Source organism: Eretmochelys imbricata, chromosome 7 (genome assembly GCF_965152235.1).
Source record: "Eretmochelys imbricata isolate rEreImb1 chromosome 7, rEreImb1.hap1, whole genome shotgun sequence".
NCBI classification, from domain to species: Eukaryota; Metazoa; Chordata; order Testudines; family Cheloniidae; genus Eretmochelys; species Eretmochelys imbricata.
Window position 1 is genome coordinate 36,947,618 of NC_135578.1, and position 25,280 is coordinate 36,972,897.

The following is a 25,280-nucleotide window of genomic DNA, read 5'->3' on the forward strand; positions in this document are numbered from 1 at the left end:
CATGTAACCAGGATGCTTACATGAGACTGCTTCCCTCCTGGCCTCACACAACTGTCCCTTTATCAACAACAGACTCAGTGTAAATAACACTAAAGTGTCCAACTTGTTCTCACATCGACAGCACGAGTACTCACAAAGCAGGGTATTGGGAAACAGGAATGGAACTTTACACACATGCCAAGGAAAACCTTTTTTGTATTAAAATACACACAGGAAATACACATTCAAAAGAACTCACCACAAACGAAGGATGCTTATTAGTCCTCAAATAAATAATGTGTTCTTAATAACATGACCTCAGACTCTCAGAGCTGCCAGGAAAGCTTCTCTGGATGACATCCAAGATGGTTGGGAACACTCTTGGGCCTGGTCTATATTACAAGGTTAGGTCGACATAAGCTGCCTTGCATCGACCTAGCTGTGGAAGTGTCTTCACTTAAATTTGGCTCCTGCCAACCAAGTGCCTCTCTACCCTGATTTAATAACACCACCTCCCCGAGTGGTGCAGAGTCACGGTCGATGTAATTAGGTCGACACAGTGTCAGTGTAGGCACGGCACTGCTTCCATTGACTGTTCCTGGCTTTCAGGAGCCATCTCACAATGCCCCTCACTGACAGTACAATCAGTACAAATGCTCCTGGTGAGGACACGCACCGCTGACATAAGAAGCCAAGAGTGCACACACACACACACACAAGTGATTTTATAACTGCAGCAGCTGTATGCCGACATAACTTAGGTCGACATAATTTTGTAGCGTAGACATGGCATTAGGCTCGGCCTGCTTTCTTCTCAGGCAATATATGGAGAGGGGCTGCTTCCCACCATGGCAACAAGAGCCAGAAGTTCTACATCCCTTCCCTAACCACTTGCATGGGGCTCAGTGCTTCACTGGCCGTGCCTTTCAGCTATTCTCAGGTGGTAATGAGTATCATTTAAACTGCCAGCTAAAAACAGTTGGTTTGCACAAAGCACCTACATCTCTTCCTCCACTGAGGGCAAGAGGAGGTAGTGCAATTTTACATAGTTTGTGCATGGTAGGTTTGCCTGTCCTAACGCACCTGAAGCCTGGATTAGAGGCTGAGGCAAGAACAAGTGACAATATGAAAGGGCGGAGTGCGGAGGAGAGAAAAAGGCAAGAAAGAGAAGGAACCAGCCCAAGCTAGAAAAAGAACGCTATTAAATAGTTAACCCACCTCCCTCTTTGCTTTCTTGTATGCTGTCTTCATCTGTAACCACTATGCTTCCCCCCCCCCGATGAGCAGTCAATTCTGCAATACAGCTTCTGCAGTAGATAATACACTGCTGATCTTGTCCATGGATGGTTTTATTAAATGTTTCCAACTCTAAAAGACATTAGTTCTGGAGGGGGTAGGGGGAATTAAGGTGATGCACTATAGTGACTATTAGTATTGCTTCAAGTACGATATACTTCTACATCCCACACAATTCACCTGGATGTGGTCTTTGTAATGCATTTTATCTTCCATTTCCTTTTTCCACTGAATGTATTTTTCATTGCGGTTATCCAGTAAAGACTGCACTGCTCCTGGTTTTATGGTAACTTCTCTGGATTTTTGCAAAGCAAATGGGAAGAATGAAGGCAGGAGAGGTCTTGGAATAAACAAATCCTCCTTAGTTAGGGGAATCCCAAACTCATGACTCAAGACTGTGATCATTTCTGCAGAGGGCAACAGACCTCTGTGAATGACATCCCTTAACTTCTTACTGTGGCAGAGATAATCAAGCCTACAACACAAGCAGACAGAATACTTCTATAGATTATCACAAAATGTACCAAGTTTTATTCTGATCACATAATGAGCATTAAACTGTTATTCATGAAAAAAACCACACAGTTCTATCATAACATCTTCTTGCTAAATGAATGGAGCTCTTCAGTTCACTTATACTGGCACCAAGCATGACCCAACTGGAAAGAGGTGGCATGCCTAGGATTTATCAAAAAGTACTGAAGATATGCTACAAGAGGACAGACTGAACAGTGACTTAAATGGTTACATGTTGACTGTAATTTAGCTAGAAAATGGGTGTAAGTAGTAAAGCAGTATAAATTGGACTGGTTGGGCATCATTGTATGACAAAGCAGACTCCCTTTACAGGATTGGTATATGACCTACATTCATTTGCACACCCACTGAAAGCTAACTCGGTGCCAAGTATACTCTTTTACCTTTAACATCCATTTCCTGACTACCTTACAACACACGCATAATACCATGATTCACGCCACTGCTAAATTTGTCCCAGAGAGTTTCATGGAAATTGCAAATTATCCCCCAAAATGTGTAAACTACAAAATTAATGAGCACTACACCCAAGCATTCTCACTCTCTATATATACCCATATACCTATATACGCACACAGATAGACACATCAGACAGGGCCAGATCCTCAGTCCCTCTTGTGGGGCACAGTGGGCCTTAAAAGTTACTTTAAGGCAGGAGCTGAGGATTGGCCTAGCAAGCCAGCCGCTCCACATGGACCCCCACCCGAGAAAAAGGATGTTCCAGGGCTGGGGAGGGACAAGGAAGTGGAGAGCAGGATGGGAGAACATTATGCCCTCTGGCAGCCTTGGCTGGAGGAACAGCCCCTTTGGAATCATTTTCTGCTGTTAGGCCTTGTCTACACAAAGTTGCACTGGTTTAACTAAAATGGGTTTCAAACCTGATTGAATTAAACCCCTATGTGGGGTTCACTTTATCCTAAAATGATTACTTATCAGCTTAAGCTAAATTGACATAGGACAGGTTCAAATCAATTTTGAATGCGTGCTCATAGGGCTTTCCACCAGTTTAACTAAATCGGTTTACAAAAAACATACTGGAGAGCAGAGGAAGCAATATACATCACACACATTTTGCATAATATAGTGACTGTTTTCCAAATGGACCATAGCTGTTCCTTTCTGTGCAAGTCAGACAGCGAATTCCTTGTTGTATGCAATAAGAATTATTAAACTAAAGAAGTAATAAGTTTATTGTCAAAACTAGTAACAGAGTTTTGCTCATCCTTTTGTCCATATGCTTGGTTTTGGAGCAAAGTAAAAAGTTATTTTCACACTCTAAAAATTTAGAATTGTAATATCTCTGCGGTGAGTTTATTTTCCTTAACATTATTTCTGAACAAAATACATAAAAGCTAGTTGATAACATGTAATCACACAAATTACAACTGCTTTAATGACTCAAATGTTTTGCCAGAGTTTCTTTTTTATACTGATGTTTTAAAACATGTTGTTCAACAGAGTTAACAAGTATGTCCAGCTGATGTACTGAGAAGCAAAAGTTTCAATAATGGACACATGACACTGAACTATAGGATGACTTGAACACAATACAGCGGAATTCTTTTGCTGCTGAAGTTGTCATTCTGCTGCCAAATGTAACTTCAATCCTTCAGTCAACATACAAGCACCTGTAAAGGTTTGAAAGGACTGAGAAATTTGGGGACAAGAAAAGAGATGCAGTACTCCCAAACAAATAAAAGTCAGACACACTATACATTTGTTACCATTCATTACGTAAACCATTAATGACCGATTAATACATTAATTTATGTGCCATATCTACTGTTATTTTGAGATTTTCAATTTTATAAGCTCTTCAGATCAGTTCATGAAATAGAGGTTCTAGTGTACATGGCAGCTACACCTGACTCCAGACTTTATTTGCATCCTTCTGAGATGCTCTCTCTGAGTTTACGACAGTGAGTGCTACAGAGCACATTGACTTTCCTGTCGCTCCACTTCTCACTAGCACAGAAATGATAGCTGTATTTAAAACCACTCTGACCACCATGTTTCATACTGACAGCCTTTCAGACATTGATTTCCACTGAAGGAACCTCAGCTACAGTTATCAAAAGCACTGCAGAGCTACTGCTCCATAAATCTGGGATAATTTTTCCCACAGAAGATAGACCATAATAAAGTTGCTTCAAGAAACAAATTATTACGTACCTATTATCAGCAGAATTTTTCATCATATATAGAATATGCAAAGTTGTGTTATTCCCTGGCTCAAATTTTGGCAGTTTCCCAGGAGTTTGTCCTTTTGCAGTTTGCTGGCAAGCTTTGTTTGAGGAGACAAAATCTTTTTAAGGACACTGATGTGACACTTAGCTTTCAATGGAAGTTCTCACTAAATTCCTTTCCTCACTTATTGGTTTCCCACAGAAAACATGTACAGATGTAACAAATTATGGCTACATATATAAAGACAGTCTTCATAGAGAAAGGACTCAGGACCTTCAAAAGCAAAACTACAGACCCTCTACCCCGTGAGCTAAACTCCATTCACTGTCAGTAAATAACAGGCTCTTAAAAACTTACTTGGGCCAGCAAGTAGAGCAGCGGTTCCCAAACTATGGGTCATGATCCCAAATGGGGTCGCACCACTAGCAGATAGGACCTGCAAGGTGATGGGGTCTGCCCCCGAACTTGCCCAAAACTTCTCCACAAGTGCTGTGCCAGAAAGCCACCATTTTGATCTAGTGGTGTGCACAAGGTTACGCTGTGCAGAGGCCACCATTTTATAAAATGTCAGCCTCCTGGCCTGCCATTTGTGGAGCAGGTCAGGACATGTTGGCTGTGCAGATGTTATTTTATCATTTGCATCATCCAGCTGCACAAGCACCTAGTTGAGAGACTTGAATCCAGAAGATCTTTATCTGTGGATAGCAACCTCTCTGCTTGAGCTGGTAGCCTGTGCTAGCCTTTTCTGAGATGGGAATCTGCAGTGACTTGTAAGCTCCTTAAGGCAGAGCCCATGTCTTCTTTCATGCCACTCTGAATACCCTGCTGGCACGCCTTAAAGAATCATTGTAAGTCATTGTTTCTGCGGTGCCCTACTGTCACCACACAGGGTCTTCTTAAGTCCTGGCCTTGGTTGGTTACAAGTGAATTCCTCTTTCTGATGTGTGGCACAACGGACTCATTTTTACGCAGAGTATCTGCTTCAACCTCCAGCAGAGAGTCTAGTGATGGAGTTCTAAACAGAAAACAAGAGTGCAAGAAACGTGCCTGCAAATCTGATGAGGCTGTCTTGGAGTATGGCTTCACCAGTGTTTTCGTCAAGAACAAAGAAAAGCCAAAATGCCTGCTATGTCACACATGTTATCTAGCGAAAGCAGGATGCCTCATAACCCTTCACAAGGAACACACAGGGAAACCAAGGTCATTTTTCCAATGCCAGAAAGAAAAACTTTTGCATCAACAAGTGCAATTCAAGAGACCCATATCCGCCTCTGACCACAGTCAAAAGGCATCATTTCAGGTGAGTGACTGCACTGCGTAAGCCAAGTAGCCTCACACAATTGGAGAGACTTTAATTTTGCCAGCTGCAATTGATATGGTGAAGATAATGTATGGGAAACCTAAGGCAAACAAACAAAGCCATATCACTGTCCAACAATACAGTGAAGCAAAGGATTAAGGCAATAACGGCACACCAGGAAAATACACTGGTGGAGCATCTGCCAAACCCTTATGCTTTTGCTCTTCAGGTTGATGTGAGCACTGAGGATTGTGATGCACATCTCTTGGCTTTGTGAAATACACAAATGCAATTCTCCAAGACTTTCTGTTCTGTTTCCCTCCTCTTGGACATGAGATAACACAAAGAATGTTGGATGTGCTACACAGCTACATGCAATACAAAAATATCCTGTGTGATGGCATGGTAGGCTTTTGTACAGATGGAGCTCCCTCCATCTATGGCAGGCCACAAAGCAGGTGTACGTGCCTTGGTAAACAAAGCTGCTCCGTCTGCTGTGTAAGCTCACTGCATGATTCATGGAGAACAGTTGGCTTTTAAAGCTCTGAGTCCAGAGCTAGGTGAAGTTTTGCAGTCGGTCTTGTCTATTGTGAACTAAATCAGGTCTTAGCCTCTACACGTGGGTCTGTTTGCAAAACTGCGTGAAGACACAGTGTCCAATCATTACGTGTTGTTCCACCCTGAAGCTCATTGGCTCTTCAAAGGAAAAACACCAGGATGATTTTTTGAAGATGGACTGCACAAACAGTGAATTCATTGATTTTCTAGGTGACCAAAGGAAGATGTGCTTTCTTGCCTATGTCACTGACATATTTGGGAAACTGAACGAACTGAATACAGGTCTGCAAGGAAAGAACACCCACATGCTTCAGCTGAGTGACTGAATCACAGCATTCATGAAGAAAATGTTTTCTGGAAAAATAATCTATTGAAGACAAACTATGAATTCTTCCTGCAGCTTTGCAAGTTCCTGGTTGACAAAGTTATTCAGCCGCCCACACAGGTGATGGCTGAGCATCTCAGCCAGATGGGGGGAACAGTTTGCTTCCTTTTTCCCTGACTGGGACATGACAAAGTGGGTGTGAAACTCCTTTCCATGCAAGCCTGATGCCATAGATTTGCCAGCAGCTGAAATCGAACAGCTCATTGAAATTTCCTGGGATTGCTTCTTGTGAGGAACATATGCCCAGCTTATGCTCCCAGAGCTCTAGTTCACTGTCAAGAATGAATATCCTGCACTCTCAACACACGCCTTGAAACTGATAGTACCATTTGCGAGCATGTATTTCTGTGAAGCTGGATTCATCCCACATGCGTCAATCAAGTCTCAGTATTGATCTACCACTGATGTCACATTGGAGATTAAATGTGCAATATCTCAAAGCCGCCAGACTTTGAGAAGCTGTGTCGCAAAATACAAGCCCATATGTCACATTAGAGAGCATTAAATGACATACTTAATATGTAAATTCCTTAGATCCCATGGTCGCTATGTTGCTTTGTTTTTGTCTAGGGTCACAGGAAACAGTAAGTCTCAAAATGGGGTCTTGCAGGCAAAAAGTTTGGGAATCCTTGCAGTAGAAAGAAACAATCACATGAACTAAATAAGTCTGATGCATCAAAGCCTGCGTGTGCTATTGGCAGACATACACTGAAGTATTCAAGACTGCAGCAGCCACCTTGGAAATGATACCCAACCAAGCACAATCATGTGACATTTTGTATCTGAGTCACTCCTTTGTTGCAAGGTTACAAGAAGTGCAAAAAGAAACTTGGAAGTCACTAATAATGTTCTCCTCCTCCTCTAGCTGGAAATAACAGCTTTGCCATTTAATTTGAATGCTTATTTGGTGAGGCTTCACCATAAGCACTGTAGATGAGCAATGTGGGAGTTTTATCATTTGAAAATGAGTCCTCTGAAGGAAGTAACAAAGGCTGGGTGTCTCAGGAGTGAAAATCACCAGTCATTTCAGTGACAGCTATGTGGATTTTAGTTCAGAAAATAATCTGAATGAGCCAGTCTATTGACAGCAGGGACTAAAGTACCCACTCTCTCTCTCTTCAGCCTTCTAAGCACCTGAATTGCTTATTTCAAAGATGGATAAAACCCATTTCCTATTTTTCAAAAGCAAGGAGTTTTTTGTGCTGATTTTACCTAACAGATGGCTCTCTCTCCATTTTTCACAAAAAGTAACATTTTATATTTGTAGCTACACCCTCACTCTCATTCTGTGTGTCCAGACTGTTGTTATGCTTTCTAACAAACTAAACACACAGGAAACATTTGGGATACTAGGAGAACGGGGGTGAATATAGCCATATGCTGCTGAACTGAGCCTGAAAGCTCCTCTCTCCTGACTGCGTTTAGAGCCTTCCCAGGCTTGTCTGAGTGCATGACTGGGCCTGTCGTCCTCAGCCTTGCTCCATTCCTTCACCCTATAGACCTGTAGGAAAGCTAAGCAGGGAACGAACTCCCAGCCAGTGTTCAGGTGGGACATTGCACCTGTCACAAGACAACTTTATTTCCTTTTTCCCTATTCCATCTCTCCTGCCCCATAAGGAATAACTTCATGCTCAGAGAGGTGTGATTTCAAAAATTATTTGAGGGGCAGGAGCAGGTGGAGAGTGATGAAATTGGCACTCTAATCCCCAGAGATGAAGCATGCCCCATTTGCATCGTGCCCATCTGCCATACTCCCATGCCTGACTTCAAACCTAAAACTCACTCTCAGGCCCACTGACCTGCTTTCTTTGTGAAAGCAAAAAACAAAGGCATTAATTATTGTATCAAATATTCATGCTACTTTGGTGATGCTTCAATTATCAGTTTCCTGACTACAATTCTAGGAATGGTCTTACCTGGACAAGGCTTGGAAACATGCCCGAGGAACCATATCCCTGACATAAAGGAGAGGTTGCCTTGTTATAGCAGAGAGGGGTTTACAGAGGTGGATATGATAAAGGATTGCTTCCAGGTCTGTATACAGGCGCTGATGGAAAGACAGCTGTGAGTTATATAATATATCCAACCTTCCATTTTCACTTTTGTGGGTCCTACAACAGAGCACCACAAAAGTAATGTTACAAAACCAGTCTTTCTCTCATGAATCCCACAGTGCTGCAGCATAATCCCTTATGAAACTGTCTTGTCTTTGTTCTTCTAGATGGAACCTGTTGCCACTCTGACACTTTATGCCAAGGATTTTAAAAGAACAATAACAAACTTGCAAAAAAAAAAATCCCACCTGCTATGAATTATTATTAAAAAACCCCTCATATGTAACCACACAATGTAATATTCTGCAAGGAAGTTTACCAGAGTACCAAATTTACCCTTATTATAGTTACAAAAACAGTACAATATCAATTACCGGGGTAAAAACAGAATTAGCGATTTACATGATCACAACAAGAAAGGACTTTTTTACTGAAATAAATCAGTTCAACAATTTGAAGGGAACAAGCATGCAAAGAAAAATAAGTAAATTAGGAAAGCAATTAACAATGTTTCTGTATTCCTTCAATGCCAAAACAGAAAAGAAATTAACTCTTTTTTTAATCTGGAAATCTGACGGAGACCCACATTCACTACAAATCATGTAAGAGTTATATAAGTGAAAGGGGAGCCTTTTGGAAAGGGTTATAAATTGTATATGGTGTGTGTCTGTCTCTCTTTCTCCAAAAAGTCAATGTCCCCATTCATTTCGGTGAAATTTGTGTGGGTTTTAGCCCAGAAAGTAATCTGAACTTTCTAATCTGTTTAGAGTAAGTCACAAAGTACCCAAATTCAACCCGCTGCAACCTTCTGAATATCCCCAGGTTTAAAAGTATCAGAAACTCACTGTGCCACTTCAGTTTGTATCTATGTGCCCATTACTACACTACAGTATTTGTGTTACTTGTCCAAAAATTCAAAGCAAAGAATACATCCGTAGCACCCTGCATCCACGGAAAGAATTCTTATGGGCTCCATCCTGGATTGAAGTCAATAGGAATACTCAAATGAGTAAAGATTACTCACATGAGTAAGGCAGGTTCAGAGTTGGAAAATTGGAGGGGCGAGGCAGAAACAGGATCCAGAATTTTTTTACTTCTAGGACACTAGCTCTAATCTAGACCAGACTGAGACTGATCCCGAATTGCTACCATTTGGTGGCCCACTTGAGACTATAAAACTCTTTTTAATCTACTTCCCAGCACACAAATTGGGACATTACCCAGTTTCACCGCTTGCACTAATTACCATTAATCCTTGGTCTCAGCCTCAGGAAACAAAAACCAAAATGTTTTAGTAGACAGCAGAGAGGCCAAGGACTGAATAGACACAGGGATTGAAAATTCAGCCAACCTACTTTGAGGTCAGGGAAAAATATGACAAAGTCAAGGTCACCCGAGAAAATTCTCATAGCAAATTTCAGAATGTATATAGGATGAAATATGAGAAATATGGACACAGAAATATTTGTTTAGAATTGTGTATTACGAGATATTCTGGGTAACCTGAGAATTTTAAAATGTATGTTATGAGAGCAGGAAGACAGAAAATGACAAACATTTTAGCCTCAGGGCCATTTCTTTAACACACAGAAACAACACTCAGATTTCATGTGAAATATGCTTGAATGTCATTGGGCCTTCGGGAGAGAAAATGATACACTGTATTTTCACACACAAAAATTCCCCTGAAAATACATTTTTTTAATTACTGGGCAAGGAATAAAAGTGGTGTAAACTATTAAGTACAGTTGTGTGTACCTTGTCTCATGGAACCTGTAGAAAATTGTAGCACATTTAAAAAAAAATGTTGAGGTAAGAGCTGCAAGATCATTGAAATTATTTATACATTTCCAGGTGTACCATATATTTGCACAAACAGATTTTGGATAAAATTTTCAGAAGGGCCTAAGTGACTTAGGAGTCTAAGTCCCATTTTCAAAGGTGATTAGGCCCTTAGGCCCTTTTACAAATTTTACCCCTAGTCTCACTACAGGTACAGAATTTAACAGCTCATTGTAAGTAGTAACTAAAACAATTGCCTTTTTCATCTATATTTGGAGTTCATGACAACATTTCACCTGCCTGTGTTACACATCTATCGTACTGTCCAAACAATTGCCAAGAAGGCATAGCCGCTCTCAAGGGTTCTTGAATTTAAAACAATTTTTTTTTAAATTCGTTATACTCCTTCACTTATACTAATCTTAAGAAAGCTTGATATTAAAACATTTCATTACTAAATCTTGTGTCTTCCATTATGTAGGTACATTGGTTTGTTATTGTAGAATTAGCCAAGAAGAGATAAAGAAATTCTAATTAACAATTCATTAAATGTGTTTTGTAGAAACATGTTATCAATGAAAAAGATACCTGCCATTGTAACAGTGTGATGACATGTTCTGATACACAGGAAATGTAGCTCAGCATCTGAATTAGAGATGGGCTCAAATAAACTGCAGATCCAAACACCCTCAAACTTTAGGGAAGGTTGGGTCTGCGTCAGAACTTTGAGCTCAGGCCATGTCTAACCTGAATGCAGAAGATGGGCAGGAAAATGGAAAGTTCAAGGAAACTTCTATTATTTAGAATTTTACAGACGAAAGTAGTGTGGTTTATCCAAGATACATAGTAGCTTAAAGTGCCGTGTTGTAAATTTATAGTATTCTTCTAAACATAGCCCTCCTCTATGCACTGAGGGATTATCAGATAGCTGATAAAAATGTAAGGGTCAGTCTTCAGATTTTGACCCAGGCACTGGGTCAAATTCATATCTTGTATAATTCCAGAGACAACACCAGGGATGAAATCAAACAACTGTCTTTACAAAAGAAAAAAGAAATCAGTACAATTTTGTTTAAACCATTTTAAATCTAGAGGGAAATAATTACTGAAAACATTAAACTATCTTACTTATCAAATTGCTGTTCCCACAGTCTCTTGATTGCTTTGTCCTTTAATCCTTCCAAGACTAAAAGGTGAATTGTTCCATCCAGGATATGAAAACCAGTAATGATATCCAGCTCAGAAATTTCCTTGATTGTGGTTTTCAGTTTGAAAGTAGCAAGAGCCATCTGAATTACTTGTAGGGGATAAGAATCAAGTTGGAGTGCTTCAGCATTAATTTCTGTAATCTCTTGCAGCAAATCATGTAAGCAAGGTGCATTATTGTAGTCAAAAATATAGATAATGCAACCATATGGGCAATCTGCAACTTCAGTGTCAGCCGTTTCTGCCTGCAAACCTAGCGGCACAGCTATTTCAACTCTTACTTTCAGGACTGAGTCGGATTCTAGATAATGTCCCATAGGCAATGGAGAAGTCTGAGGGCCAGCCACTGATCCCAATACTCCCATAATTTTTTCAGTCTTACTGTCCTTCTGGTAGCCAGGATCTGGAACTGAGCAGCTGTGAATGGGCACACTGATATTCAAGTACTTTTCACCTAGCAGTAGGTCAGTTAGACTGACTTTAGCTACCCCATAGGGATGCCATAAATTGTCCTTTTCTGTAAATGGATTATAGACCGTGTTTTTGCGAGAGACAAGACCAACATTACTCAGCTTTCCATCCTCTTGCTCATCACCAAACAAAGAGGGTTTTTTAATATCCTCTGCCATTTTTCTGTCCCGGTCATGAACCTCAATCTCCAAAGGTGGCCCTCTAAAATACTCATGCAATTCCCCAGGATTGATTGTCCCTGTTAGAATCACATTGACATCCTTAAAATAGACGTGAGTTCCATGGGTTTGCCCTTCCGTTTGATGAGGAGGGAGGTTGTGAAATTGGTATCTGCAGTATGTGGGAACACAGGCTGCCTATAGAAAAACCAAGGAAGAAAGTGAAATACCTGTAGGACTAACTTTTCCCTTCCCCTCACCTTCCATCATACACTTTTCTAATGAGTAATGCTGAAAAAGCTCTTTTTGCAAACAGTCAGCATACCACTCCTTCAGTCATCTTATAGGGAGCTACTGGGGGGGGGGACTTTTACACAACACCATAGCTACCAAAAGCCAAATTCTTATGTAGCAGAAATGCTGAGGGAACAGTTTGCTTCTGAAGTGCAAGGTCTCTTGGGAGGCAAACTGATACCATGGACCAAGGTCCACCAACGGGAAGTAGCTGCATCTCCACTTCCGGAGAGAACCATGAGGGGTCAGTGCAACAGCAAATGGGCAAAAATGGCATGGAAGGGGCAGGAGTAATGTGTGATGATTCCCTGGCTCCATTCAGACATGTTGTTTCCCCATCTGTAAAATGGGATCATGTGCTTTGGGCTCTAAAGCATCATTTCAGAGCTAGGTACTATTATCAGTATAGTGCTCCTGTTGAAACCTGGCACAGGGCAAAGTCTGAAGTACCCTCTATCCTCAACAGTAGTGACTCTCCCCCAGCCAGTGCAATGGCTTACTGGTGCAGAATATACTAGAGTGTGCATTTTATAGTCCAAGCACAAACTTTGCTGAAGTCCTCCAAGGCAGTTAGCAGTATTTTGTGTGAGGTTCCTCGACTTTAGAACTTACTCCCCTCTTGGTCCACTGGAGCCTTATTAACCTTCATGTACACTGAAAAGCCCATCTTTATTCTCAGGCCACTAAAGAATGGACAGGCTGGGGACTGGAGTGGTTTATATTTATGTGTGGTCCTTTAGTATGTTTTACCTATGGGATAGGCACCCAAAGCAGTGGATGGGTGCCTATAGCTACATTAAAAGTTAGACAAAATAACATTCATCCACAAAGACAATACAAGCAAGGACTCTGTAGGCTTCCCCTCACCACTCTTTCAATGTATCTTGTTGTTGGCTTGAAGAATCAGGGTAATTTATTCTTGATGACACTTTATTCCTTGGCATCTCTGCCGAGGCTCCTCCACACAGGTGTGAATTAGCACCATGGTGGTTTGTGTGGAATGGACACTTTGCTGAAGATTGGACTGATACCACCACACCTAGAACTTGGGCCTGTCACCATATACACCACCACATTCGGGGAGGAGGAGGAGGAAGGGCACAAACTGCTCTGCTACCTGGACCCCCATTAGAAACCTTCGGGCAACACCTAGTTTGTTCACTTTCCGTATTTACTGGGTTGCACAGTTACTACTAGTGTTTTTTCCCTGTTACTTTCCAAAAATGTAGAGCCAGCTGGTCTGAACTCATGCATGGACTGCATTATGAAATTCCACTGTGGAATCTGATGTGTCATTACAAAGTTCTGTAAGGGTAGTTACACACTGGAATAGGCTTCCAAGGAAGGCTGCAATATCCCCATAACGAGGTTTTTAAGATCAGGTTGGACAAACACATACCAGAGATGGTCTAGGTTTGCTTGGTCCTGCCACAGTGCAGGGGGCTGGACTTGAGGATCTCTCAAGATCCCTCCCAGTCCTACACTTAGGATGTAAGGTTATTAAACTCTTTGATCAACATTTTCAAAAGTGACTACTGATTTTGTAACTGTTTTTCAGAAGTGCTGAACTCCCATAATTCCAAGAGAAGACAATGTAAGTTCTGGGTGCTCAGCATTTCTGAAACATCAGACTCCAGGTTTTTCAAGATATGCACCCAGCAAAGGAAGCACCCAATATTAGAGACCACTTTTAAAAGTGTGGCTGTTTGTATACAAGGTTAACTGAGCAGTAAAATTTTACTCCTATCTTTAATTCCATATCAACTAATATATTCTATTCAGCTAAAGGGCTTTCTCTTTTGAAAAGTAATCATTCATAAAGCCTAAAAAATCCAAACATTTGAAAAGAAAAGTGTTTTGTCCCATAACTTATTTTATAAAATCTATACAAAGCTTTACTTGTCTTCAGAGAGTTAAAGGACCAGAACTCTTGGGCTATATCCTCACCAATGGTGAACTGGACTCATTATGCACAAAGTTTGGGATTTTATTTAGTTCTGCTGAGAAGTGAAACATGCACAATTTCTCTAGTTAAATAAATTTTCAATACAGGAAAAGCAATCATCTTCAACAAAAAAAAAATCTGTGAGAACTAATTTATAAGAAAACTACAGTATTTCAAACTACTTGGTATTGTGACTCAAACAGTTCCCTTGTTTGTCCAAAGAATCAGAAGGGAAAAAATTGCTTAGCAATGAAAGCATGATTACTAAGTATAAAGCTACAGTCCATAAGTTTTGGCCCATGCAACAGGATTATTATTTTTTTGCCAGTACATAATGTAATGGAAGGAGACAATTTGGTCACATATTCCTTCCAGAAAGTCTATGTCTTATGCATGTTCTGCAAATGTTGCGAGGCAAAATCTGGCAAATAGGGAACATTCCTGTTCAAAAGTGTATTCCATATTTTAAAGGAAGTCACCTCGGGTTAAACTGAGAAGTGGAATCCTACAGAAAGAGCAGCGTTCTCCATTACCTGCAGCACTTCAATTGGGACAGGAGTCATCGGGAGGCATGTAGCAGAATGAATCCTAATAATCAGTGGATTTAATTCACTTATCTGTCTCTCAGACATGAGAGGTTCTTCTATAGTGAAAGTCACATAAGCATCTAAAATCTTAGGGGATTTCTCTTGCAGTCGACTGATCACTAACCTTTCCCCTGTGAAAAAATATTAAATTAAATATTAAACGTTTTGAAAGCAGCTGCATCAAAGAAAGACGGCTTAATACCACCGCTTCAGTTAGTAACATATGCTGGCACTGGAGCAATGCTGAAAATGAAAGACAGTGGTATTTTCAATTGCTCTAAATATTATCATTATTTATTATTTGTACAGTAGAACCTCAGAGTTACGAACACCAGCGTTAGGAACTGACCCGTCAACCACACACTTCATTTGGAACCGGAAATACACAATCAGGCAGCAGCAAAGACAAAAAAAAAAGGCAAACACAGTACAGTTCAGTGTTAAATGTAGACTACTAAAAAGAGAAAGGGAAAGTTTAAAAAAAAAATATTGACAAGGTAAGGAAACTGTTTCTGTCCTCATTTCATTTAAATTAAGATGGTTACAAGCAGGATTTTTCTTCTGCATAGTAAAGTTTCAAAGTTGTATCAAGTCAATGTTCAGTTGTAAACTTTTGAAAGAACCACCATAATGTTTTGTTCAGAGTTACGAACGTTTCAGAGTTACGAACAACCTCTCACTCCCAAGGTGTTTGTAATTCTGAGGTTCTACTGTATTACAACAGAAACTAAAGGCCCCAATGAGGTCAGGGCTTCACTATACTTGTACTGTACAAACTGCTTTTGTAGAGACTTACAAATAAGCTATGCACTGTAAATATATATGAAGCTATTAGTATACTTGTTAAAAGGAGTTTTTTCACCAAAAGTTTAGACATTTGGTTACAAACAGATAAATGTCTTTAAAAAGAAAGATCAGCTATTTTATGTGCTTTCTTTATGATTCACCATATTATACTTAAAAGAAATCTGTGACGTGTATATTGAACTACTTTCACTATTTCAGAATCAACTTCCTTTGGCACCAGAAGTAGGAGATATTTCAGTTAGCATTCAGCAAGTTTGCTATCTAACACCAAGGGCCGACCTTCCATACAGGAACAGCTAAGTTGCAAGCACATGAGCCCGCAAGCGTAGGGTTGGTTTGTCTGAAGCGTATGACAAGTTGCAAATACTTACGGCAAAGCTGAGTTAATAAATAAGGAATTTTACACAAGACTGGCCAGCAAACAAGGATTTAGAATAATCAGCTAAAATTGCTCATTAGCATCTTTACTAGGGCTTTATCCCCAACTTTTCAGGCAAAATTTTCAACTGGCTTTCTGAAAATGCACCCAAAATTTTTGCAAATGTATTCATTGGCACTGCCAAATCATCCATTTGATACTTGTATATATGTATTTTTGCTAAAACAAATAGCTTAAAATTTTTGTAGGCCCATTTAAAATGTGCAATCCCTTCACAATACGCTATCATAGACATTCAAAATACTGTCCGTTTTCACACAATCATTCCCTCAAACCCCCACCTATAACTGCAATTATCTTTTTAATACCTTGTATTAATTACTTTGCCCGAATTTAGTCCAAAGAGACTGAATTGTCGTTACCGGTAGCCTAGGCATGACTGGTTGGGAGATCAAACCCTTCACAATGCAAACAAAATACAGATTTATTGCCGGTTTTGCCCATTTAAAAATATGTTTCACATAAGGGGATCACAGTAAACTATTTACAGTGACAGGATCTTCAGCTATTTCTGTTGTTCTAAAATGCTGAGGAGACCCATGGATTTGAAGGCTGCAGAATCACAGATAGGCAGCAGGATAGCAATCACAGTCACTTCTATTACAAAGTAGTTATTTACAGCAGAGTCATGTGGTGCAAAAACTGGTGCAACTACAAAGCAGTTTGGCTCTGGTTTGGGTCCTGTGGAAAGTAGCTGCTAAGAGAATCTACCTACCTATCTTAGGTACTTACATGACCCCATTACCATAATAGCTGAGCGTTAACATACTCCATCCTCGCACATGCTATGAGGTCAGGCAGTATTATTATTCTCATTTTACAGATGGGGAACTACAGCACAGAGAGGCTAAGTGTCTTGCCAAAGCTCACACAGGCAGTCTGTAGTGCTCCAAGATCTCCCAAATCTAAAGCTAGTGCCCTAACCACTGGACTATCCCAGATTTAAAAATGGAAAACCAGGACACCTGGTGGGCACAGAGTTGAGGGCACTGAAAGTTGTACATTCCTTTTCCCCTTCCAGTCAGATACCACCTTGCCTTTCAGAATAAGAACTGGGACATGAGGCAGAGACGGGCAGGTCAAGAAAGAGAGAGAAAGACCCACACAGAGTATTTATCCCTCCATATTTACCCCTTCACTGTTTTCTCCCAGCATCACAGTTTCTATCCTATTTATCATGGACCAGGATCCTTTCTATTTTTAAATCTCCCTAAATTGCCTGTCTGATCTATTGCTTCTCTCTCCCTTGTGTCTCTATAACCTCATATCTCCTGTTCTTCTGAATTTTCTATTCTCTTGCCTTTTCTCTCATTTCTTGTCCTTTGTTACTCACTCTTTCTCCAAACTAATGCTGCATGTGTGTCCCTCCTCCCTCTCTTTTCACCTCTCCCTCTCTCTCGTTCACGCTTTTCTCTCCCCTCAGTGCCTTTCCCCATCAAAATGTCTCCCTTTATCCTCTCCAAAACCAGCACCACTCCTCCTTACCCACAGTCCCCGTCCCCACAAAAAAGGCTTCTGCCTTTCCTCCCTCTGACGTCATGTCTGACCAGAGGCTTGGAAACTCAGAGAGGAGCCAGGTGGAGGGGCTTAGAAGCCAGAAGAGCAGCCAATATGCAAAGGGTAGGCAGCAGAAGTCACGTACTTGGCTGTACCGGTGACTGGGTCACCAGATGCCTGGGCACAACAGTGCAGAGAGAGGTAGCAGAGAAGGGGAAAGGCAAATTGAAATAAAGCCTACAATCCTGTATATCTTCTCCAAGAGGCTGGGGTACCCCAACACCTGAGTGTTAGAAAAAATCTTCTTTTTTGTTCAAACAAACAAGGAGAGCTTTCACTTGCAGTCAGTGTGTCAGAGAATGTCAAAATAATCAGTGTGACCAGAGCTCAGGCACTAACGACATTAAAATAAATTGGGAGGGAAGAAATTAGTGTGAATCTTTAAATGTATAGCCATATCAGAAGGAAGACACTGCTGTAAGAAGTTACCAAGTACCAGAGGTATTTACAGAAGATACTATGGAAGCAAGATAATTGTTCCGTGAGTCTATCAAAGTCCTTGAGGTTTCAGTTTCAAATCAAAACAACAGAAAATTGTATGAAAGAGCTACTTTGTATGCATGGAACAAATAAAGCAAGTGCACAACCCCAGAGGCTGTTTGCCAATCTGTGTTGTCCTGTACTTCTAATGAAACTGAAGTTACTATGGCTATTTATTTTCAGGTTTTTGCTCCATGTCAAGGTTCCTCCCCCACTCTGAACTCTAGGGTACAGATGTGGGGACCTGCATGAAAAACCTCCTAAGCTTATCTTTACCAGCTTAGGTCAAAACTTCCCCAAGGTACAAAATATTCCACCCTTTGTCCTTGGATTGGCCGCTACCACCACCAAACTAATACTGGTTACTGGGGAAGAGCTGTTTGGACACGTCTTTCCCCCCAAAATACTTCCCAAAACCTTGCACCCCACTTCCTGGAGAAGGTTTGGTAAAAAGCCTCACCAATTTGCCTAGGTGACTACAGACCCAGACCCTTGGATCTTAAGAACAATGAACAATCCTCCCAACACTTGCACCCCCCCTTTCCTGGGAAATGTTGGATAAAAAGCCTCACCAATTTGCATAGGTGACCACAGACCCAAACCCTTGGATCTGAGAACAATGAAAGAGCATTCAGTTTTCTTACAAGAAGACTTTTAATAAAAATAGAAGTAAATAGAAATAAAGAAATCCCCCCTGTAAAATCAGGATAGTAGATACTTTACAGGGTAATTAGATTCAAAACATAGAGAACCCCTCTAGGCAAAACTTTAAGTTACAAAAAACATACACAGACAGAAATAGTTATTCTATTCAGCACAGTTCTTTTCTCAGCCATTTAAAGAAATCATAATCTAACATGTACCTAGCTAGATTACTTACTAAAAGTTCTAATACTCCATTCCTGGTCTATCCCCAGCAAAGACAGAATATAGACAGACACACAGACCCTTTGTTTCTCTCCCTCCTCCCAGCTTTTGAAAGTATCTTGTCTCCTCATTGGTCATTTTGGTCAGGTGCCAGCGAGGTTACCTTTAGCTTCTTAACCCTTTACAGGCGAGAGGAGCTTTCCCCTGGCCAGGAGGGATTGCAAAGGGGTTTACCCTTCCCTTTATATTTATGACACTCCAGGAGCAGCAACAGCTGTGAAGTTAGAAGGAAAGTGAACAGCTCTGCAAATAAGGGTGAGTGGTTACCAGCAGAGGGAAAACGTCTTTCTTTGAGAGTATGACACAAGAGTGGCTCCCTCCCATACACAAATTTCTTGTCTACACTTACCGGGGGATCAACGCACGGCAATCAATGCATCGGCAGTCGATTCAGCGGGTCTAGTGAAGACCCGCTAAATCAACCACAGATCACTCTCCCGTCAATTCCTGTACTACACCTGAATGAGAAGTGCAAGGGGAGTCGACAGGAGAGCATCTCCCGTCGACATAGCATACTGTGGACCCCACAGTAAGTAGATCTAAGTATGTCGACTTCAGCGATGTTATGCACATAGCTGAAGTTCCGTAACTTAGATTGATCTCCCCCCGTACTGTAGACAAGACCTTAGTAATAACGTGTTGTTGTGGGTTGTAAAAATCTAGAATTCCTACGACATTCCTCACTTGGTCATAATCTTTAGAAAGACAAGCAGCACAGGCTCAAAAATGTGATCCCTTTGAATGAAAATGCCATTACATACAAACCCCTGACATACTTCCCACTTCCCTTTTTTCCAGTTTAAACTCTTTCCCACCTTAAAATAGGAAATTGGAGAAAATGAAAAACTGTTTCTTTTACAAAAGTAAAAGCTTATAAGAAGTTTATAGTGAGATGGTGTTTAGCATCTTTATTTATATGGCTTAATATTTCCACAGCACAGAACAAGTATAAATTTTACAACCTTTATCCCTCTCCGTGGCTTTTTTGGCTACTGTAAAAAAAATAGCTAGAGAGAAGCTGAATACTTATTTTTTATAATTTTGGGTGTTAATAGAATCACCAAAATTTGCCTGACTGTACACACACACAAACGCATGTACCATATCAAGAGAAAGAGAAAAGACATACAGATGCCACCCAAAGGTACCAAATAGGTTCACGGTATAGCTGTGTAGAGTTTCTATGTAAGTCTTGCAAAGCCTTACACACATGTTTAGCTTTTACGCATTGAGTAGTCCCACTGAGGTCAATGTTCACAGTGCATAAAATTAAGCAAGTGTACAACATCTTTGTGGGCGCAGGGCCTACATTTTTATGTTATCATCAACATTCCCTGTGTTCCTCCTTTTGGACAGAGTGTAATTCCTCAATTCCCATCCACACCTCTTTCCGCCCAGTCAGGCATTCCCTTAGCTCAACACATTCCCTCAATATTACAGAAAAGGAATATTTACTTACAACAATACGAACAAAACTGGACAAAGACAGTGAACACAGTATACATGAAAACCTAGAAAAATAACAATGCATGTGAACCACAAACCTTAACCCTAACCCTAGCTAAAACATGCAGAGAAACTAACCTCTCCACCTATGAATAACACTCCACCCCAGCAGGTCCTGAACCAAACAGGACCCAATAAAGTGAATGTCTGCCTTTCTAGAAGCCTGCAGGAGTCTTGTAACACTCTAATTTCCAGTGTCACTCAGAGCATACAGAGCTATAGGCAGATGTCAGGCTTCCTTGTTCAAGTCCAAACCCTAACTAAACTTCGTAGCCATTTTTGTTCTCCCCAGCCAGAACCCTCTTCCATTCCAGAACCCCAGTGCTCCCCATGGTCATCTGCTATGGTAACTCCCGAAGTCACTTCTAGCATGCATTTGGGTGCTTTGGAAACCTGCATTTTCACATAGTGCCCCTTCCCTCCCCCCCAGTACTGAACAGTACCTGAGAGGAGAGGCATGAGATCCAGTTGCAAAGATGCTATGCCACACTTCTTTGTCAGTGCCGCAACCAGTGTCTGGGCATTGGACACTTTACAGGTGCTCTGCTTTCGTTCTTTAAGAGCAGGGCCTCTTTTAGGAGTAGAATTTTTCCTTTTACCTGTTAATAGAGGTGAGAAAGAACTCCTTTAAGGTTAAACAAGGCAAAAAGTTACAAACTTACTGGAATGGGTAGCATAGCCAGGTAGTGGCCAGAGTGTAAGATTTCAACAATGTACTCTAAATTAGTTAGGCAAGTGATTTAATACAATTGAGAAATCATTTCTACAACCTACTTCACACTATATACAAATATATGTTAAAAGAATGTTAAGATTTTGCAGTCAAGCACTTGAAAGTTAGAAAATTAGTAAGGATGCCTGTCTAATCTTAATTCGGCCCTCTAGTATGTATGTTTAATGATACAGTCCTTAATTACATTATCACATACTATTTTTCCCATAGGACACCTGCCTCATTCAGTGCAAAGAATGGACCTGCTCTGAGAATTAGTCAGGGTTGCATTGCGATGGAGGCTGTCTGTAGGAACCTTGTCTCATTTGTTGCAGAAGGTGGAAGGTGAGAAGTGAATGAGAAGAGGAGTTCAGGAAGACAAAGGATGGTTTTGTGGTTGAGGCAGATGAATGGTGCCTTGGAGGGCTTCTCTCCCTGCCACTGAGTTCCTATGTGATACTAGGAAAGCCACCTAAACCAAACTTTTCACATTTGGTCAGTATTGTGTGCTCCTCTTTTCTGAGTGCATGACTTGAGATCCTGGAGTTTGGTTCGCAGAAGTGCTGAGCGCTCACAACTGTGACTGAAGTCAATGGGAGCTGGGCTTTGATCATATAACGTGCTGTATAATGCTTAATACATGCTGAATAATGGTGGTACTACCTGTAATAAAGGGAGGGTGCAGGGTGATCTTGTGGTCCAGGTTCTTCCAGCACAGGATTGGAGCCAGAAGAACTGAACTGTATTTCACACTTGGCCAAATATGACTTGTATAATTGTAGGACAATCACTTGACCTCTCTGTACACCAGTTTCCTAATTAATACGATAGGAACAATGGTATTTGCTTATCTCAAAGTGATGTTGTGAGACTAAATTAATTAAATGAGATCCTCAGGACAGAAGAAGGTATAGGAATGCAAAGTATTATTCCTATTATTATTAAAAAGGGGCAGACATCAAGAAATGGAGTTAACAATACTTGCCAAAAATTACACTTGGGAAAAAATCCAGTCAGCTCTGAACAAAAGCAAAGACAGGTTTAAATCATAACTAAGAAGAATTCCTCCCTGAAAATCATGTAAATGTTTATCAAAAGCTTGTAGAAAAAAAGGCTCCAACTGCCTTAATTGTGAAGGAATTAGCTAATGAAAAGGCAAGATGTAATATGTGGAACTGATCACATAAGTCATGGGTCTCCAGAGTCATGGGAAAAAGGACTTAAACAGATCTGCAAAATAAAACAAAGCAGACGTGGCACCAGGTTTAGTCCTTCAAAGAGATCCATTCCTGTGCTGCAGACTGAACTGCCTGCGACTATTTGCATGCACAGGAGCAGGCTATGCAATGACTGCCTAGTGACTCCATGCTCTGCTCGGCACTATGTTTCTTTGTTTATAACATTCCTATAAGGCCCCATCCATAACTGTGGAAGCCCCAAACTGTGCTACGCTTGACAGCATTAGAAAACAGCTATCAAGTATGGTTATGGCTAACACGGCTCGGTGCATCAATGATGCAGAACTCTGTTTGGCAGAACCATGTTACAACTGTGTGGGAACATTCAGAGTCAGTGCTTATTTAAGCCGCTAGTATCCCTTGGACTATGTGTATTATGGGAGATGAGTACTGCTATATGCCATGATGCCACATCAGCTGTCAACAGGATCAGCGTGTTACATACCTTGAATGCATCGACAGATCCTAAAGTGTCCCTTATGGCCATACACAGACACGTGACCAATGATATCAGCCAAGAATGAGAAAAAAAAATATCACAGCAGGCCATAGTGCCCTGTTCAACAGCATGGATCAGTACTGGAAGGGTAGAGGACTGCACCCTGTGGCCTCTGGTGGCCAAAGAGAGCGTAGCAGACATGGAATGGCAAAAGCAGATTGCCTAATTTCAGCATGAGTACGGTTACTCTAGCGCCAACATTACTACTTGTATTTCTAGCCACTGCTATAACGTACATCACCATAACAGTTGAAGTTTGAGAAGGGCGTCAATTAATTAATTAATCCTCACAACACTCACGTGGAAAGTATCATCAGCATCCTCGTTTTACAGCTGCAAAATGTGGAAACTGAGGCACAGAGAAGTTAAGTGACTTGCTGAAGGTCACACAGGAAATTTCTGGGAGAGTTGGGACCAGAACACTGAGCCCAGAATTCCTAGTCTTGTGCCTACACGACAAATACATCTGCACAAACCTATTACACAGACAGAATTTCATGTTCCATTTAGCTTTTAAAATCTGATCTTAGATATCATTCAAAAAACTTACCACCTTTTGGATCTTTTTTGTTTGTGTGGTCTGCAGGATTTTCCAAAATGAACTTCGTTTTTACTGGCTTTTTTGGAATTACATAATCTGAAAAGCCAACAATTGTATTCTGCTTCAAATTATTGCCCTCATGCAGGATTTTGTCTCTGTTAGAAGGGATGTTTCCCGAAACACTAAGACGACTTGAAATGTGTACAAGAAATAAAGAAAAAAAGATACTGTTATATTTGGAGAAATATTTGTATAAATTACACTTCAATGTTTTTTAAAATGACTCATCTTCCTTGATAGTGAGAGTGGGACCAATTTTCAAAGGAGGTCTCCAAAATGATAGAATGCTCAAACCATGCATCGGAGTCTTCATTGGCACATATGTGGACTTACCATAGTGCATGATGCTAACATGCCCATCTCAAGTGCTAATTTAATTGTCCAAATGCTGGCTTGAACATCTTATTTAGGCACCTAAGTTTGAAAATTGGGAGCAGTATATCAGAGGATAATCACTTTGTGGAATGGCCTTGATGTTGGCTTTGTAATGATCCCATACCAGCTTCAAATCAGTGACAAGTGGGACAGGGCTTATCAGCCATTTTCATACTGTACCTCCACACTAAGTCACTTGCAACCAGTCAGAAGATGTGCCCAGATTCCTAGGCACTGGTTACCATGACACTTTAAAGGATTGGCCTGGGCCTGCAGTACTTCATGTTGACATGCTTGGGACAAGTTCCAAGAGACAGAGCATGAAGATCAAACACAGTGGTTGGGAGCAAGCATGCCCACCCTTACCCCCAAACAATTGGAGGCAACCGGTGTGTGTGGAGACTGCATTGAACCAGAGAGTTGCATTCATTTTCACTAAATGGAGCAGAGCAAAAAGGTCCCAAGCTTTTAATACAGTGTGATTGCAGTGACTGCGGATCCCAACATGCAATGCTACATTTGAGCAAGACAAGTCTCCCTTCTTAGTTGATATGGAGCACCGCATGCAGAGATCTGCACCTCTATATTAATGAGCAGGTTGCCTGAAATTTCTATTACAAGAACTGAATTCTGGCCACTGCTGAAGAAAAGGGACCATACTTAGTTTATATTTCATAAAGGTCTTAATGGTCCACATAGGAAGGACCCAGTCCGCTAGTAGGTCCAATGGAGTCAACAAGACTTTTTTCGTAAGGGATGCAGGCTGAAGCCATTAATCTAAATGTTTATCAAACAGTGCAATGAAAGACAAAGTGAGTTTGTGTACTGTCCCCAAAATTTAAGAAAATGCTAACAAAAGGTGTAAGAGCACAGATACACTTCTCCACCCTTAGCAGCTGGTACTCTTGAAAACTCTCTACCACTCTGTAGAGTCACACAGTGTGGAAAGGCCAGATGGCCCAGCAGGCATTTCAAATAAAACCCCAAGCCTTAAAGAGTTCAACAGACAGAAAACGAATGAAAAGCAGATCAAAGCAGACAGGTCACCATAGGTTATTACGGTGATGAGGACCATATAAGTACCTGGACAGATACATCAGCAAACGTCCTCCTAGTATCTGATTCAATACCTTGCTCACGTTACTTTGCCCTTGAAAATTCTCAAAATGAACGACTCTATATATGTGCAAAGCAGTAGTAGTAGTAATCATATTGTTGCTGTACTATAGCACAGCTCACATTTGATATATACCTCAAAAAAATTAAAGATGCAAACCAAAAGCTATTCTCTCCAGATTTCTAGTCTTTTAGGTTCATAATCAAGGCTAAATCTTTTCCCAAAGGAAAGGTGCAGCAGGGACCTCTAGACAGCCCTGCGTTAATTAACTAACAGCCCAAAC

The 25,280-nt window shown here is 40.8% G+C and overlaps 1 protein-coding gene across 1 annotated transcript in view; it reads right to left on the reverse strand.

The window, feature by feature from the left end:
• The window catches only part of CFAP92 (cilia and flagella associated protein 92 (putative)), a 75,794-nt gene that overhangs the window by 12,762 nt on the left and 37,752 nt on the right, over positions 1-25,280 (reverse strand). The window contains exons 5-10 of the mRNA XM_077821572.1: positions 23,455-23,636; positions 20,899-21,054; positions 14,686-14,870; positions 11,207-12,111; positions 8,159-8,353; positions 1,456-1,750 (exon numbers count right to left, since the gene is read on the reverse strand). Of these exons, the coding sequence (XP_077677698.1) occupies positions 1,456-1,750; positions 8,159-8,353; positions 11,207-12,111; positions 14,686-14,870; positions 20,899-21,054; positions 23,455-23,636 (1,918 nt within the window). The remainder of the gene's footprint in view (positions 1-1,455; positions 1,751-8,158; positions 8,354-11,206; positions 12,112-14,685; positions 14,871-20,898; positions 21,055-23,454; positions 23,637-25,280) is intronic.